Below are 17715 nucleotides of genomic sequence, written 5' to 3'. Positions count from 1 at the left end.
CACTGGAATCTGCTGCTAATGTTTCCCCTCTGGACCTACACATGGAGGGGGGAAAACCCAACCATTCTACGTGAAGAAAAGCTGCACTGCATGAGTGGAACCAGATGTGAAAACTTGCACCCAACTACAAGACTTGTGGGATGTCTTTGAAAACTTCAACTGGGAAAAGCCCCAGGCAGCCAATAACAAAACCTACAGTCCTTCAGCTTTAGAAGGGAAGAAATAACTTCTCAGAAATGCCAGAAGTGACTCAACCGTGATTTTTAAGCTGCTTCAACAGCATCTTAGTTATTTCAAGTAGTCCTAAGAGTTTACCTGTAATTGCCTTCCCTTAAGTGGAACTACGAGCTGGCAAAGTGCTCAGATCCAGGCAAAAGAAACACACATGATTTTTGTGACTGCTGTGTTATGAATATATTGGATTTTTCTGTTCCAAACTGCCTTTCCTGGGAATTTTAAAACACAGAAAACAAGCAAGTGTAGAGCAAATAATATCTACATAAGTAGGTCATTTTCTTAATGGCAGGGAAGTGCTGTTTTACTCCAGCTCGTTTGTAACACAGACACACACATTTCCAAATAAAGCATATTTCTGGATCTGCAAGGGAGGAGAGTGACTTATAATCATGGAGGCACTCACTCCAAGATCAAGTAGAGCCTAATTCAGAAAGACAAGCAGGAAAAAGTCGTATTTTGCACCTTCCATGAGAGCTTTGCAGGGAGTTGTGACATTTTGGAGAAAATCCTCTCGCCGCGCATAAGCCGGAGCTGGAGGGTGCTGCGTGCCGCATATTCCGTCACAAAAGCAGAGCCACGTTAGTTCATTAGAGAAGTGATAAGTTCAATCCTTACCAAGTTTTCTTGGTTCCTGGCTGCTATTTTCTGATCATCTTCTCCCCCACTTTTCATGTATTTGACCTCTTCCACTGGTTTGATCCTATACTCATCTGAGCACCAAGAAAAAAAAAAAGAAAAAAAAAATTTGAACCAGTGTAGTTCAGCAGCTGGGATAAAAACCAAACTAAAACCAAAACAGCTGACTAGAATAGACCCTAGTTAAGCAAAGCAACTAAAAATTACATGTATATCTTTTCAAAGGCTTACATGTGACTAATACAAAGGAAGTTTCTCCTGCCTGAAGCTTCAACAAGAATTTCAGCAGCTCTCTGGTCTAGTATAGCCACGGCACCAGGAAACAGGGATGTTTGGTGTGTACTTTCCCCCAGATCCCTAGTTTTCTGTTTAGTATGTTCAATATAAACAAATTCTTTGCTCCTGCACCCTCCCTGGATTTTAACTCTCAGTGGACCAGTACATGTACAAGTCATGTACAGTGGTACTCCAGAGAGGAGTCTGCTCATGGGTGTTCCTTGTACAGCAAAGCTGATGGAGGCTATTGAAAACCTAGGTTAAAAGCTGAAAAAAGCCAACCCACACCATAACCACTTCGCTTTTTTTTTGGTTTTCCTAATGACACAATGCACAGTCATAGAATGATTTCTGGAGAAAAGGCCCATGCTGACCATCTTCATCTTCCAACTTCCCCCACCAATCACCATTTTTCCTGCACATGAACGTTACCCAGATAGAAATTCAGCCAGAAAATAAGTAAGAAAAGTAAGATTCTTGGTTTGTCCATAATATTTATCAGCTCTTCAAATACTAAAATTCCCAGCTCTAATGCCAGCATGGAAATGTTATCTAACATACAGGTGCTATACCACAGTAAACCCAAAGCTCCAGTAAAGGGATTTTTTTCCTTGGGAGGACAAGATGGGATTTCAGAAAAATTGATTCATCCCTGCAGCCTGTGAATCCAGTTCTTGCAGGACCAACACTGCCTTTGCTCAGTTGCTTTTTGCTCTGATTATCTTTGTAGCACGTGAATCTACTGGAAAAAACACCTGGAGTGGTACATCCACCCTCCTCCAGTCAGGATAAACAATGCAGAAGAGAAACTTCATCCCACAAAAATGGAAAATATTAATACAAAGTGAAATGAGACACAATACACTTGGAATAAAGAGCAAAACCTTGGCAAATTAGAAGACACTGCACAAACTTTCCTCATTTTTGGGGGGTTTTCAAGCAATTTCTCTCACTTACTAAGAGAAAAACAGAGCACAAATAGGTTTTTCTGGGTTACTGTGTTTGTTATTTAGACAAAGTTATTTTCAGGAAGCTGTTAACCACATTCTAGAAGTTAAATAAGCCTTGCTTTGGAAAGTAAGGCTTATTTTTAAAATAAAATTGTTTCAAAAAACAGTCTTATTTTAAAAAATATATCATGGGTTTGCATATGGTCTAGCCCATAGTCTATATGTTTTCTTTATCATTGAGTTCAAATAAACTGAATCTATCAAATAGAAGCATCTCAGATGCAGAGCCTCAAATCAGATTCAAGAATTTAAGACAATACAATTAGATTGGTAAATGTGAACAACTCTGAGGTTTTTTTCTTTTTTTCCAGTGTAATTCAGCTAGTTTGGAGGTGACAATTCATAAACCCAAAAAGGTTGAACACAATAAAGCCTGGGAATTAGAAGTACTTGACTGACTGCAATTATCTAACTTACATTTTCCTCCCTGCCTCAGTGCTCTCTGTTGGGAGAGCAATAAAACCCACACACAGAAAAAGCATCAAACTCCCACAGAGGCACGCAGGGATCTGAATGGGGAAACAGATGAGCAAGAGAAAGCAGCACAAAGGACGTTTCCCAACCCACAGCCAATCAGTCCATCTGCACTGGAGGAGAGAGGATGTTCAGCCCAGCCCTGTGGAAAACCAGGAAGGTATGGAGGGGCTGACGTTCCATGGCAAAAATAACCCTGAAATGTGTCTGCTGCTTATTCCAAGAGAATAATTGTGATCAAACACCACAGCCAGGCAGCAGCTGATCCTGTGGGGATGGTATAGGAGGGATGCTTCCTTGGAAGGCATCATCTCTTGGAGCAAGTCAACCAGGGCACCGAGGAGTCCCTGACTGATAGCCAGGATAATCAGGCTGACACGCGAAATTAATGATACACCTGGATAGGATGGAGTCTTTTAGAGGTCAAAAATGAAATTTTAAATTCACAGTGGACACAGGCACAGATCCTTCAAATGCTGCATTGTCTGCCAGATACATCAAGTAGCTCTGAACTGGTGGCAAAGAACTTTGCACAGATTTCTTATGATATTTCCAGAGATATTTCCATCAGTGTTAGTAAACTTCAATACTTTCCTGATAATACAGTAAGTATTCAATTATCTCTGGCACAGCTGGTGTTAGTCTCCCCTCCATCCTACCAACTGCAGAAGTGCAGACACCTGGGTAATTTATGCCCAAGGTATGCAGCAGCAAGAAAGTTTCCAAAAATAAACCAGTCATTTTTCACAGCATTTTTTGGACAATGTGAATCCACCACAGCAAACAGCAAGTCTTACTTTGGAGAAATCCACCTTCTCCTTAGGAGAATGGCTTCCCACTGCCAGAGGGCAGGATTAGATGGAATACTGGGAAAAAAATTCTTCCTTGTGAGGGTGAAGAGGCCCTGGCACAGGGTGCCCAGAGAAGCTGTGGCTGCCCCTGGATCCCTGGAAGTGTCCAAGGCTGGCTTGGACGAGGCTTGGAGCAGCCTGGGATAGTGGAAGGTGTCCCTGCCCTTGGCAGGGGGTGGCACTGGCGGTGCTTTAAGGTCCCTTCCCACCCAAACCATTCTGTGATTCTGTGGATACAGATTAAAAAAAATCAGGAAGTCAAAGCAGAAGCCCCTGCAGATGTTGGCAGATCAGCCTTGTAATAGAAAGTGTCCTACAAAATTAATATAAATGTCCTGGCTCTAATAGATGGTATGTGCTTGAGCAGAAGAAATCTCTGCTTGTATCTCAAAAAGCAATAAAGCTTTGACACAATCTAAAGCTGAGAATCTGCCTTTAAGGCCAAGAGATTATCTCCTGGGATGAGGCACACTGGGGAAGCGGTTGAGTGGCCGGCACTCAGGCTCCAGTGCCTCAAGAGTGATGAACAGCCCAGAGTGCCTGGCAGTTCCCAGCTCCAGCAATCCCAGGGGTTCTGAGCGAGCTGTGCACGCACCAAGATCAGACTAAAAGGCAAACGCAGCACTGGCCTGTGGAAAGCCAGGGATCAACCTCATTTTGGTTAATAACTGAGCCATCAACAACTCTTTTATCAGCTACACACCGAGACGAAGGGAGCAGATATGAGATTCATTAGGTTTGAAGCAACATCATTACTCGTAAGCTCTCCTAGTTCCCTATCACAGGCAAAACACTTTCCTTAAAACAAGGAGCACTGATATAATACATTGGTAACATCTGTTAGTATTGAGTAGTCTCTTGCTGGAAGGAGGTATAAATAGGTATGATTCCACTTCCAAAGGGAAAGGAGCAGCTAAGTAATTATACTTACATAAATATAAGAATTATACAGCTAGGGAGGACACTGTTTGCTGGTGTAACAGAGAAGTAACACCTTAATCACAGGTAAGACAACATCCTTTATTTCAAATATGCTAAATATAGTCATTAAAATCAAATCATTATTTGCAGAAGATGAGTCTTGCACTGCATTATGTTATTTTTGAGAGGACACAACGATATATAGATTTTTTTTTTACTAGGTGAAGACAAAATATAAATACATTACACATAAGGTAAGGTGTCCAGAAACTACAGATTCTGAGCTATTTATGAGATTGTTCTTGTTCTAAAGTTACTGGCAGCATGAAAGCACTGCAAGTGCAAAAGAAGGGATGTTTAAGCAACAGACAGACCTCGAAGCACATCATGAGGTGTATGGTCATTAATAGTTTTAGGTGAATGAAAATTACATTAAAGACAGGTTGGATGAATGGGCCCTCAGTGCCTTTCCTGTAGGTAGGTGCAAAAAACTGCTAACCTGGTTTTGCTCAATAACGTAAGAGTGACCTGCAGCTGAAGAAGTAAAGGATGATAAAAATCACCTTTTGAGTTTTACTTTCTGGTTTCTACAGAAGTAAACACAGCATTTTGAGGTATTTTGGTCTGAGTGATCAGAAACAAATCCAGAGAAATCCTGAAATGTTGATTGAGATCCAGTAGGATCTCATTAAGTCTGGCAGCCAACAAGACCTTTAAAACTGTAAGAAGTTCAGGATAAAGGAAATCTGTACTCTATGCATATTTACCTTGGTCTTTTTCCTAAATACAGTTTTATATCAAAAAGAAAAGTGAAACATATTCATGTTTCTTTCTTGTATAGAACTAAAAATCAACTAGTGATAAAAAAAATTAGGACTCTATCACTCAGAATGTGATATGTCATATATAAAGATGAATACATCCTTATGCTCCTTTCAGGAGTAAAAACAAAATCAAGTATCATCTTCTATTGTGTGGCGTATTATACAAATAGAGAAAATTTCCCGTAACTCACATGGGGGAGGAATGGCTTTACAGGACTGTCACAGCAAATCCTGAGTTGAAGAAAAGCAACTCAATTAAATCAAAAGAAAAACAACATAAATGAACCACAAATAAAAGACAGAAATATTGCTAGCATAACACCCACCACAAAATCACAGGATATAAACCAGAAAGCAGGAACGCCTCTAGATCCAAACTGTGGAAAAGCATGGGGAAGAAGAATTTTGAACTTGAATATGCTGCAAAAATTCTCAGCAGGAAAATCTTATGAATGAAGATCTCCATCTGGAAACAGATAATTCCACTCAAACATGTCACCCAGTTGCCATGGCAATGTGACAAAGAAAAACAGCACTCATTAATAACGATTTCAGTGATAAATGAGCATATCAACTTAGAATATTGAAACAATTACTGGGTGGGGGACACAAAACTGTGGTGGTTCCTATGAGAAAAATGTCTTCAGCACTTCCAGACATGGCTGTAAGTGCCTTTACCACAGGAATATGGGCAATGACACTAATTCTGGCTCAGTTTAAAGAAAAGAAAAAGACCAGAAAAAAGCGTAACTTTGTCAAATATATCTGGAGTCACTGTGACTTTCAGAGAAATATCTGGTTAAACAGCAAGCCTTTAAATAAATAAATAAATAAATAAATAACTAGAATGCTGATTTACACTGCACTACCACTTCAGACATCTAAGGACGAACAGATTTGGTTCCACTGTCATCAAGAGGGACGATGGGTGAGCATCTCCTCTATTTTTAGAGAGATATCAAGTATCAGGCAGGAGGTGAGTGGTACTTCAGTCATACCACCCAGAGGGAAGTTTCTAAACACACCTTCATTTTCCTGTGCCACATATTTTTCTTCAGTCTCCCTTGCCTATTGCACAACATGCCAAGATGTATCCTTCATCCAGACTAAACCACACATTTGTTCTGTAAAACAGAAGCCTTCTGTCTAACAAATTCTTCTGCACTGTACTTACTTCTGCCAGGTGCAGAAAGTGCTCCTACTGCTGTGAATCCCACAGATCAAAGCTTCACGTGCTCCCCTCTCCCAAAGGCTTGAAAGCTCAAAGCTATATTTGGATAAAGGACTGAACTGCTTTTTCTAAAAATATTTGTTAAGAACCATAAGAGATTTTGATGCAATTCTACTGAAACATAGAACAGCAGGTGAGCCACTTAAATGCTGAGAACAGAACATGCCAAACATCCCAGAATGGTTTGGGTGGGAAGGGACCTTAAAAATCATCCAATTCCAAACCCCTGCCAAGGGCAGGGACACCTTCCACCAGACCAGGTTGCTCCAAGCCCCATCCAGCCTGGCCTTGGACACTTCCAGGGATCCAGGGGCAGCCACAGCTTCTCTGGGCAACCTGTGCCAGGGCCTCTTCACCCTCACAGGGAAAACTTCCTTCCCAATATCCCATCTAACATTGCCCTCTGGGAGTGGGAAGCCATTCCCCCTTGTCCTGTCCCTCCATCCCTTGTAAACAGTCTCTGTCGATCTTTTTTGTCTCCCTTCAGGCACTGGAAGGCCACAACTGGATCACTCTGAAGCTTCCCTTCTCCAGGCCGAACAATCCCAGTTCTCTCAGCCTTCCCTCATAGCACAGCTGCTCCATCCCTCTGATCATCTTGATGGCCTCCTCTGGACTGACTCCAACAGCTCCATGTCTTGCCTGTGCTGGGATGCTGGAGCTGGATGCAGCTCTCCCAGAGCCCATCTCCAGTGCCACTGGGAAGTAGGAACACGCCGAGATCCACAGCTGCACTGGGAGGATACGAGCAGTGGTGGGCTCACCTCTAGAAAGAGCCAGGCTACAGGGGAAAAAACAAAATCACAGACCACCAGGACAGTCAAAGAGCAGAATTAGATTGCTTGGGTGGCTGCAGTTTCCATCACCTGAATCATCAGCCTTGAGTGCCACTGGTTCATGTCCATCTGGTTTGGAGCACTGGAAAGGTGAGATGAGCTGCTTAGGTTATTCCATCTCTGTTATGTATGTGAGTATCAACTGCCTGGATACCAGAGAAGTTATGTCAAAAATCCCCAAAAAAGGCAACAGTCAGAGAAAGCAGTTCCAAAAATCCTGCAAATTCATGTTTCTTGAACTAAATATCAAGAAATGGAGGATATCTGAGTTATCTTCTTAAGTCCAGCTTCAAGCACTCACAGAAAGTAGCAGCTCTGTGGTTCATTTGATTCTACAGAGTTGAAGCATTTGTTCAGCTGTGGGCGTGGGTTTCTGATCCACTTGAATGTGGGCTGGGAGTGAAATTTCATTGGAGATCAACCAGCACTGGGTGAGCAGCCTGTTGTCTTCCTCTGTTACCAGCCCTCAAAGCTATCAATTCACAAGCAATTTTTGATCCAAGTGATCATGGTTTTACTAACATGAATAGAATAATAAAAATAGCTTAGGAAATAAGCCAACTCATTTTTCTCAAAGGATTATCTGAAAATGCTCATTCAGATTTCCCAAATTAATTTACCTTACCTTAATCCAATGTAAAAATACAGCCACTGCTGGGAGTTGAGGCAGTAGACACCACCAGATACTAAACAGAGAACAGGTGCATGAGCAACACATCAATTCTGCCAACTAAATCTAAATCCTCTGACAGAACAGCTCTTTAAAAATCAACACACCACACAGATTGCAGCACATCTGCAAAGACCGCCCTCAAGCACTTTTTCTTCTTCCTACACAACCCTAACATGTACCCAAGGAACGCCAACGACTGCTTCTGCACAAGGCAGATGTGACCGCTAGGGCGGGTTTTTTGGAGGAAAAAAAGGGATTGAGACATTCAGTGTAACAAAAACCAGCCCCTAAATGGAGAATTCCTGCAGAATTGGAAGGACATTGAGCGAGACTGGGGTAGCTCTTTTCTAAGCTATCCAGCAGCCCCCTGGCATACCCAGTGCTTCATGAAACATTAACTCCCTCAAGGGTGATGCCTACCTGAAAAAATTTAGCAACTTCCATTCTACTTTATCAAACCTCCCTTCTGCAGGCCCAAACCATGACATCTTTCAGCAGCAATCCCTGAGGCTGACAGGTCTGACAGAACACAGCTCCATTAACTGTCCTGGACATGATCTTGATCTTTGCTGCTGGAGAAGCACAAACCCTCAAGCTGCCCTATTAACCCACCCCTCACCAGTGCTGTCAGCAGTTTCCAGAGCTGCAAACCACTCACAGCTCCCCATCCCTTGGGTACCTCTGTCCTCTCCCAGACTGATGTCTGCCTGTGGCAGAAGGCGCCGTCCCAGCCCCTGCGCTGCCGCTGCTCCTCAGGTGCCTCAGTTTGTGTATCCTGGGTTTTCTGGTTCCCTTCACCCCAGTAAAGGTGGCAGGTGATGATGAAGCCGTAATTTAGCTCCCTTGTTTCTATAGGTTTAATTTTCAAATTTGGCATGTGACTTGCAGAAACAAACCACTGTACACCAGCTGACACAGCAGGAGATGTGCAGCCTACTCAAGGACGGAGTTACTCTGTTCCTCCCTTCACTTGGTTTCTTCTTAGTTTCCCTCTCCTTGTTTTTGCTTCTTGGTTCCTTCCAGTACTTGGTTTCTTCTTGGTCAAAAAGTCCCCAAGGCTACTCTACATTTTGGGCTGTCATACAATCCAAGTCCTGTGAAAACTGGAGATGTACATACAATTTTCTATCACATTACAAATTAAGGATTGTTTTAACTAACCTTACACCAGGGGCACAGGCCCACTGCTCTTTATCTGCCAGGCCTACCTTAGTTGTAGGTAGGTCAGTGGAACCATGGCCTCAGAGGCCATTTCATTATCTCAGGAAAGATTTTAAAATAAAACTTCAACATCCCCAAATCCAGTTATTGTTAAACACACAATTTCTGCCTTGCTCATACTGTCTTTGTGTTCAAGATCAGAGGAAACACTATATGTGAGATGGTATTGAAAAAACCTGCCATGTGATCATATAATTAAAGACTTTTGTGCACTCCTCTGTAATTACAAAGCCAAAGAACAGTGCTGGTGGTGTGCACTCATACCTAGCTCTCAGCTACCCAGATTTCTGCTTGCTGAAACTATATAATTCATATATACATACATATATAAATATATATATGTATACACACACAGACACTTTTTTTTACCTTTTTGTTTTCATTTAATTAACACATAACTTTGAGGCAGACGCCAAGTTGTTCAAAGGAAACCATTTCTCAGGTGGAGGAGATTACAGCCATGGTGCTTGGCAGGAAGGATACTCAGTAACTAATGCAATTATCTAGCCCACTAAAAAGATCAAATTGAGAAATGAAAGCAGGAGAGGAAACAAGCAGCAGAGAGATTAATTAAAGGAATGGACAGGAGGAAAACAAAGGGTCTGTGCCTTGAAAACATGACTGTTCATATGAAGCCCCCAGGTGGGTGTCTGGATCCAGGCTGCCTCGAACACAGCACAGCACGGCCAGCTCAGAATGGCTCCTTCAACTCCATTTCACTGCTCTGGTTTGAAATTCTCCCTCAGAAAGTTAAAAAACCCACCAAGAACAAAATATTTAATTCTTTTCAGGTTTTTCAAGGTCATTAATGAAACTCCCAGTCTCTGCTGACCCTCCCCCAGCTGCCATCTGCCTATGTACTCCATTGAACATTCCTCACTTTGGCACAGAACCTGTCAGGGACTATTCAATTCCAGGAAAAATACCTAACTGACCATTTCTGTGAGCATCCCTCATGCAGCACTGGAGGCCCTGCCCCTTACAGACCTCCTAAGGTATCCATCCACCCAAAACCTTTCCTGAACAGAATCGCCCCAAGGGTTGGGTTCCCTGGAAAATAAGTCATTACCACTCCACACCCTCGAAATTACACATCTCCTATTATTGCAAATACAGGATGAGGTGCCTTCAGTTTCCTTGTCAATAAAAAAGCCAATTCCTCTTTCCTTGACAAGCAATGCCATTCTCAATCAGTCAACTATTAAATGAGATTGTTGCCCCGCAACATATGACTTGAAATGGATTTTCATACCCTTTCTGGCACAGTAACTTTTTTCTATTAATATTAGGCTATCAAATTTTCCCTGCTCATGGACCTCAAAGAGTATTTTTAAATCAGCAGCTATTTCATTTTTATTAATTCCAATATGGAAGGGACTGAATAAATACCCAGAACTAGTAATATCTCCCCACTGTCAGTATTTCTTTAAACCAAGAGGGGAGGTCTAACCAAAACTTAATTTATAAAATACAGCACACATTTCCAGATGCAAAAGGTACAGAAGTTAATTACATTATTTTCCTTACAGACCATCTAGCAGCTCCAAAAGTAACCTGTTGGAAAGATTAATATTTTACTCTGGCTCCAGATTTTCCATGCCTTCTCCCCTTCCCTTCGGGCAACACTTTTTAAAAGAAAGCAAAATACTGATGTCTGAAAAGAAGGAGTTTAGTAATAGCTAAAAAAAAAAAATCAAAGTAAGAAATACATGCTTAGAGCACTTGTATTAGATGGGTACTTTCACCCTAAAAAGATCTCAAGATGCACGCAGTTCCTACACTTAGAAATACAGTATATCATGGAATCAGAGGATCATAGAATCTGCTGAGATGGAAAGGATCCACCAGGATCATCAGTCCCACCCCTGGCCCTGCACCCCAGCAACTCCACCCTGTGAGTCCCTGATAGCATTGTCCAAATGCTCCTGGAGCTCTGGCAGCCTTGGGGGCTGCAACCACTTGACAACAAAATACAGGGGATAAAATGCATGTAATTATAACAAATACAAGCTTTAACACAATTTAGGAGACTTCAGTGGAAAAAACCAAACCACTACACCCCCTTTTTCCCCTCTGAATAGCTCAAGATCATTCCTGAATCCATAACTCCTGAAACAAAAGTGACTCCATGCTCTTGCCCAGTACCACAGAACATGAAAAGCTCTGCGCCCCAGTTGCCCAAACAGCCCCTGCAGTGCTCCCATGACAAGAGCAGAAAGGAAATACAGAATTTAAAAGCACCCTAAACGCGACCCTTTTTGCCAGAGCCCCCACTCGTACAGGTAAGAAGAAAAGGTGCATGGCAGGGCACAATCACACCTGCTCAGCAGAAGCCAGGCTTTGTTTTTCACAAGCACATGAGGCAGAAACCTTAACATTTTCCAATTTTTCCCATTTTTTTCTGGTGCTAGCTCAAGACAAAGCACTGTCAGTCTTGGGCCTCTCACCAAGGAGAACATGAGACCATTTGGTTGTAATATTTATTTAAAATACCATGATGGCACAGTGTTTTGGAGAATTACCTACTGGAAAAACGCCTTCTACATTCACTTCTTCTAACCTATAAAGGCACCTTTGGCTGTGTATGCCAAAGGTACACAAATACTTCTTGGTCAGGTACATTTTCTTTGTATTTAACAGCTATTTCTACCAGTAGATATTTTCTATAAAATTACAGCCTCAAAAATTTCAGCCTTGTGTTGCTGAAATGAATACATACCCATGCAGCTACATAAGGCTTACCTGGGGAATTGGGAATTATTCCCTAGAGTGAGTCTTTTCTGGCCAAATTTCAGGCTTTGGTGTTTTCTCTTGGTTTTTTTTTTCCCTCCAAATTTGTGGTCCAGTAATAAAACACCTGGAAAATGACTAAAGGAACACTGCAGTAATTGAAAGTATTGGCATTTTTACCATGATTTTTCCTCGTTTGCACCTACAGGTAGGCAATGAATGCCAAAGATTCTGTCTTTAAAAGGTTAAGTGAAAAACTAAGTGTGTCTGTACCATAAAATAAACGGATTTCCTTGAGCACCAAGGCTGCCAGAAAACACATCCTGGCTCCTTTCTAGCCAGCGCCAAAGGCGGATGTATGGCCCTATTTATAGCCCACTAATGTAATTGTGAAATGCACACCCCTTGCACTTCATCTGTATGGGCTTGGATTGGACTCTCCATGGAGCTAGGCAGCTTGGAGGAAAGGTCACTCCCAAGAATAACACCATGTCTCTCTGCCCACATTCCAGAGCCTGTAGACACTCGGGGTCCCTTGGAGCCCCCCGCCCTCTGGTTGCTCTCTGGGTGCTCTGATGCCAACGGGGAGCTTGCAAAAGGGGAAAGCTCATGAGAAAATAAGAAGCAGGGAAGTGATTACCTGCCTGTGATTAATTTCTGCTCCTAAACCAGGGATATCGACTGTTTCTCCACCTTGGCTCACGTTCTGTCTCTGTACTGTAAATCCCCACTTGAAGTGCCGAGTCCAACTGTGTGTGTATCATTCCAAACCCAGCACTGCAAAGATCTGGATAAAAACAGCTCCCTCCCACTAAGGAGAATGACTCTGCAGAATAATTCCCTCATCTAATACCATGCCAAGGGGTTGTAACAACAGTGCAAGAAGATTAACCACCAGAAGAAGCTCATTATAGAGTGTGAGGGCTGTCTAACTAATTTATGGATACCCGTTCTAAGTCCAACTCTCTTTCAGGTAGGAAAACCTCAACAACCTTTCCATGGCAAAGATCTTCTATCCTTTCAGGAAAGTCATCTCTTTTAGGGTCTTTCTGATTATTTTTTTCAAAGGAAAGAACTGAAACAGAACTTCAAATAGGCACAGAGAAATATCTTCAAACACTGTTGCTCTACTGCTTGGACCATTTACAATTAAGCAATTTTCCAGCACCCAAGTATCTAAAAAGCTACTCTCCCATCACTTCTGAACTGGTTTTCTTCTCTGCTGGATGGGTGAAAACAGACACTGAAAACCAATCTTGCCAAAAGAGGCAAGGTACCTTCTTGGACCCTGCAGGAACCTTTCCACAGACCTGGACCCCACCCCTAAGGATCACCAGATCAGAGTTTTCGTACTTCCCAGGGGAAAAAAAATGGGGAAAAGAGTAGGAGAAGGGAGAACTATTTCAATCACCAGCATTACATACATGCCACAATTAATGGATAGCTGTTGTCAGAGTCCTGAGTGCACTAAGAGGCCACAACCAGCCCCTTGAGACCCCACCTGCATCTCCTGCCTATGCATCCAGGAGGTCTGTTTCTGCTGAGACTTGGGCCTCCAGTCCCTGCCAGAGCAGGTCTGCCTGTCTCTAGTCCTGCCTCTGGTCCCATGTCCTGGAGGGACCTCAGCCCCTTGTTGTAGGTGTCTTCTCTCCCATCTCTCCTCTCCCTGTCTCAAGCCTCGTCTCCTGGTGCTCCTCACTGCATTCCCTGGACCTGGCTCATTGCATGCCTGGGACTGCTCTTTTTGTATTCTTTATATATCTATATATCTGTATTTCCTTGCTGGAGAGGGAAGAGGAGCTTGTTTTGCTACTCCTCAGAGCCAACCCATAGACCAGAGCAGCCTCTTCCCTCTTTTGTAAAAGCAGCACCTTTTCCAAGGGCTATAAAGATGAGCCCCTTCTATACATAAAAGGTGAAAATACAGTTTTAATTCATATGGAAAACACTTTCTTTCCACATATTGATCATGAATACATAACTAGACAAAACCTGAGGGTGCAGTTTGGTTTTGTTTTGATTTTCTTTAAACTCTGTTGCTTCCTTATGGTAATAAAATAGTAAATTATTGACTTAGCAAGGGTGTTCTCACACAAATACATCATAAACCTAGATAACACATGCAATTTTGTTACATTTCCCACATGAACATAACCAAAGTAGGTAGGGTTTGGTTCTATTCGTTTCTCTCACTTCCTGAAGCACTTGTTTAGGACTGCCCCCTGTTTACTTAGATAAGAAGCAGGCTATCAACAAATTGCTAATCCAGGCAAGGAAAGAGAGAATTACACAATCAGAATGGTTTGGGTTGAAAGGAACCTTAAAGATTATCTCATTCCACCCCCTGCCAAGGGCAGGGACACCTTCCCCTAGCCCAGGTGGCTCCAAGCCCCATCCAACCTGGCCTTGGACACTGCCAAGGATAGCCACAGCTTCTCTGGGCAACCTGTGCCAGGGCCTCCCCACCCTCACAGGAAAGAATTTCTTCACAATCCCTAATCTAAACCTGCCCTCTGGCAGTTAAAAACACAGAGTCCAGTACAATTCTGGAAGATGCGCATGCACTTCAGCCCTCTGCTGCAATGCACACACTCACTCATCTGCTTTTCTTAAGCTTTCAAGCACTGCAGCAAGACCTATTTTACCATAGGAGCTGCTGAAACCATGAACAACGTTCCCTTTCAGGAGCTCAGCCAGAGTCTGAATTTAAGCAATGAAAATCTCCTCCTTTGAAACTCACTGTGATATTTGGTTTTAGACCCCTGAGATTGAATTTTCAGAGAGTGGGTGCCTACAGGCCACTCAATTCCATGGAGCTTGGATTAAGAACAAGTGCCTGTGATTACACCAGAAATATTTTTCACGTTTGAAAATGTCTTTAAAAGAAGTTATAGTCTCAAAGTATGGAATTAGGATACAGCATGGGGCTGGTCCCCTTATGTATCTGTCCCCAGAATGAGTAAGAGATGACACTGCAGAATATGTCAGGACAGCCCCATGAGCTGGAGCAGTTTCTCATGGAGTGTTCACCAGCTGACCACCACAGTCCATCAAATAAAGGCTTCCAGGCAAAGGGAGCTGCGTGTGTGGGTGCAGTGAGACCTTCTGACCCCAACACACGTCCACACTTGACATGACACAAGTTCTGTTGCTTAAGCTACAGCATTCCAGACAGCTTCAGTTCACTGAGGATGGCCACGCTGTCTTCCAGAATAAGGAACTTCTCATTTTCAATTTTAGCTTTTTTTTTCCCTGACAGTTAGGGGAAGGGAGAGGGGTTATAATGGTGTAACAACAGGAAGGTGTTACTCACTGAAAACACTTCTCAGATACTTTTCTCGCTGAAAATTTTAACTGAAAACTTCCCCACTTCAAAGGCCAGATGATCTCCAGAATTCTGTGTACTGGAACAAGATGGGTTTAGGGAGTTACCTCATATTAATTAAGGACATCTGAACAGTCTTGCCAGGCCCAGAGATATTTTGAATTGTCCTGAGCAACATCCCAAGACTGAAGTTTTCAGTAAGATGATACTTCTGGCCTGTTAAGGAAAGAGCCTTCAAAGCAAACTAATCTCCACAAAGGTTTGAACACACTGTATTTGGAGATGACAATGCATATTTAGGAAAGGTAAATCATAGTCCCAATTTCCCCTTGTTATGCTTCTTCTGCACACAATGTGCATGTTTTAAAGGTTTCAATTATTTTAGCAATTTGGCATTTATTTCAAACTAAGTCAGGGTTCTGCTGTCTTTGACAGTGGACTACGACATCACATGGATGAGATATGGCAGAGACAAGGAAGGAAATACCTGTCACAAGACAGGGATGAACAGAAGGGAGACAATCCCATAAAAGACATAGGAAGAAAGAAAACATCAACATGAGAAAGAAAACTGCCCTAGAGCTTGTGAAGCAATCAGATACTACCATAGAATCCCAAAATGGTTTGGGTTGGGAGGGACCTTAGAGCCCATCTCATCGAAGCCCCTGCCATGGGCACGGACACCTTCCACTAGCCCAGACTGCTTCAAGCCCTGTCCAGCCTGCCCTTGTGCATTAATCAGTTTTTCAATCTCATTACAATACCTTACTGCTGAAGATTTCATTTCCCAGCCTTCTCCCTGCTGTTCTGAGATAACAGTTTATAAACTACTTTGCGTTCAGCTTTATTTAGACAGGTTTAGCAACTGGAACTGCTCTTAACAACAGAAACCCCACCCAGATATTCCCATTTTGTCAGAAGATTCCTACCTGACATGTTCACTCCCCCTTTTGCAAAGCACCCAGGAGCTCCATGGAAACGTCTCCATTAAGCCTCTCAGATTAATGAACAGATTCTAGAATATTTTTTTCCCAAATCACATTACCACTTACTTTCTTACAGAAAGAATTACTTCAATAACCTCCTGCCCAAATAAACATCCCATAATTTTTATAAAGTCACAAATAAAATTAATATACAAGAGATGTTATATTATTAAAACATAAGCTGAAATAAACAATGCTGAAGGGTCTACCATGGCATTTTTTTCTTCATTGGTATTTACATATTATAGTTCTTATGTATTACCCTGGAAATCAGCTTTGAAGTGGAATGATGAATAAATGAAGATTTATTATTACTATCCTTATTAGAGGGATTTTAAAGTCATTAGAGACCAACAGACATAATAATCACATTATATTCAATCTTCTCTAGAACATCTCCTTTGATAGGCCTACTAACTCAATTATTTAAATATATATTACAGCAAAATGCAGCATGACTTCTACAGCTTGGGATAGGGTAGAAATTTCTATGTTTTGGTTTCATTTATCAGGATTTGTCCTTACAGAATTCATGGGTTTCATGATGGGTTTCTCAGTTTTAAACACCAGGGTTTCAAATTCACAGTGAGCACCTGGCTCAATGTGTCTGCTCAGCTAAAATAAAAGGTTAAAAGCTGGGGAAGAAATAGGGTACTGGAGATCAATCTTAACCTGCAATGACTTTTAAAAGTTTTAAAAAAAAAATCTCTCAGAAGCCATGATCTCTCCAATAGTCAATACACTTGGCTGCAACCAATTCCAACAAGCAAAAAGAAAAAAAAGATCCAGAGGCTCTGAGGAAGACCACTGCACCACTCTGAGAAGCTCAGAAAATTCTCTCTGGATTCAGTGTGACATCTGGAGTCGAGTAAAAACTACTGATGGGGAAAAAAAATCCAAACACTGCTTAACTGGAAAGTACAGTCCTTACTATTGACTCTGCCTGCAGCTTGTCTGGGGAAGGTGCTGGAGGAAGGAAGGAGAATTGTTTCCAGTTGGGTGTTGTCACGCAGTGAGGGACAATTCCTGTCAGCCGCATCCTTCAGACCCCACCACCTGCCCAGGGAAGGCAGCACCAGCACTCTGCCCTTTTCCTTTAATCCTCTCATTGCTGTACCAAATCCCTCAGGATTTCCTCCCCTTGTGAAACATCTGAGGCAGTGTGGCTAGCACAGCCATGAAGGTCATCCCTGCTAGTTCTGCACAGGCACTTGATGTCACGTTAGTCCCCAGCTGCCAACACTGCCCATGTTCACTGTCCATGCACAGCATGGTTTATGCTCACTGATATTCTCAGGGTGTTACTGACACATCAGCCACCTTCCAACCCCACTTGACTTCTGTTTCCTTTACTTTGCAGCCTCCTCCCCAAAAACTAACCTCTAATTCCTTTTCCATCACCTCTTGGCTCCTCATTTCCCTGCCACCCACCTTGGTTTAGCTCTGCCTAAACATCCTGCAGGGAACTTTTAATCCCTACAGGC

General features: G+C 42.4%; 1 protein-coding gene across 1 annotated transcript in view; it reads right to left on the bottom strand.

Annotated features, from left to right (window-relative positions):
- C8H1orf21 (chromosome 8 C1orf21 homolog) overlaps positions 1-17715 on the bottom strand; it is a 108480-nt gene that overhangs the window by 44219 nt on the left and 46546 nt on the right. The window contains exon 3 of the mRNA XM_039556200.1: positions 853-947. Coding sequence (XP_039412134.1) covers positions 853-947 — 95 coding nt within the window. The remainder of the gene's footprint in view (positions 1-852; positions 948-17715) is intronic.

Source organism: Corvus cornix, chromosome 8 (genome assembly GCF_000738735.6).
Source record: "Corvus cornix cornix isolate S_Up_H32 chromosome 8, ASM73873v5, whole genome shotgun sequence".
Taxonomy (NCBI): domain Eukaryota; kingdom Metazoa; phylum Chordata; class Aves; order Passeriformes; family Corvidae; genus Corvus; species Corvus cornix.
This window is presented reverse-complemented; position numbering and strand designations above follow the sequence as displayed.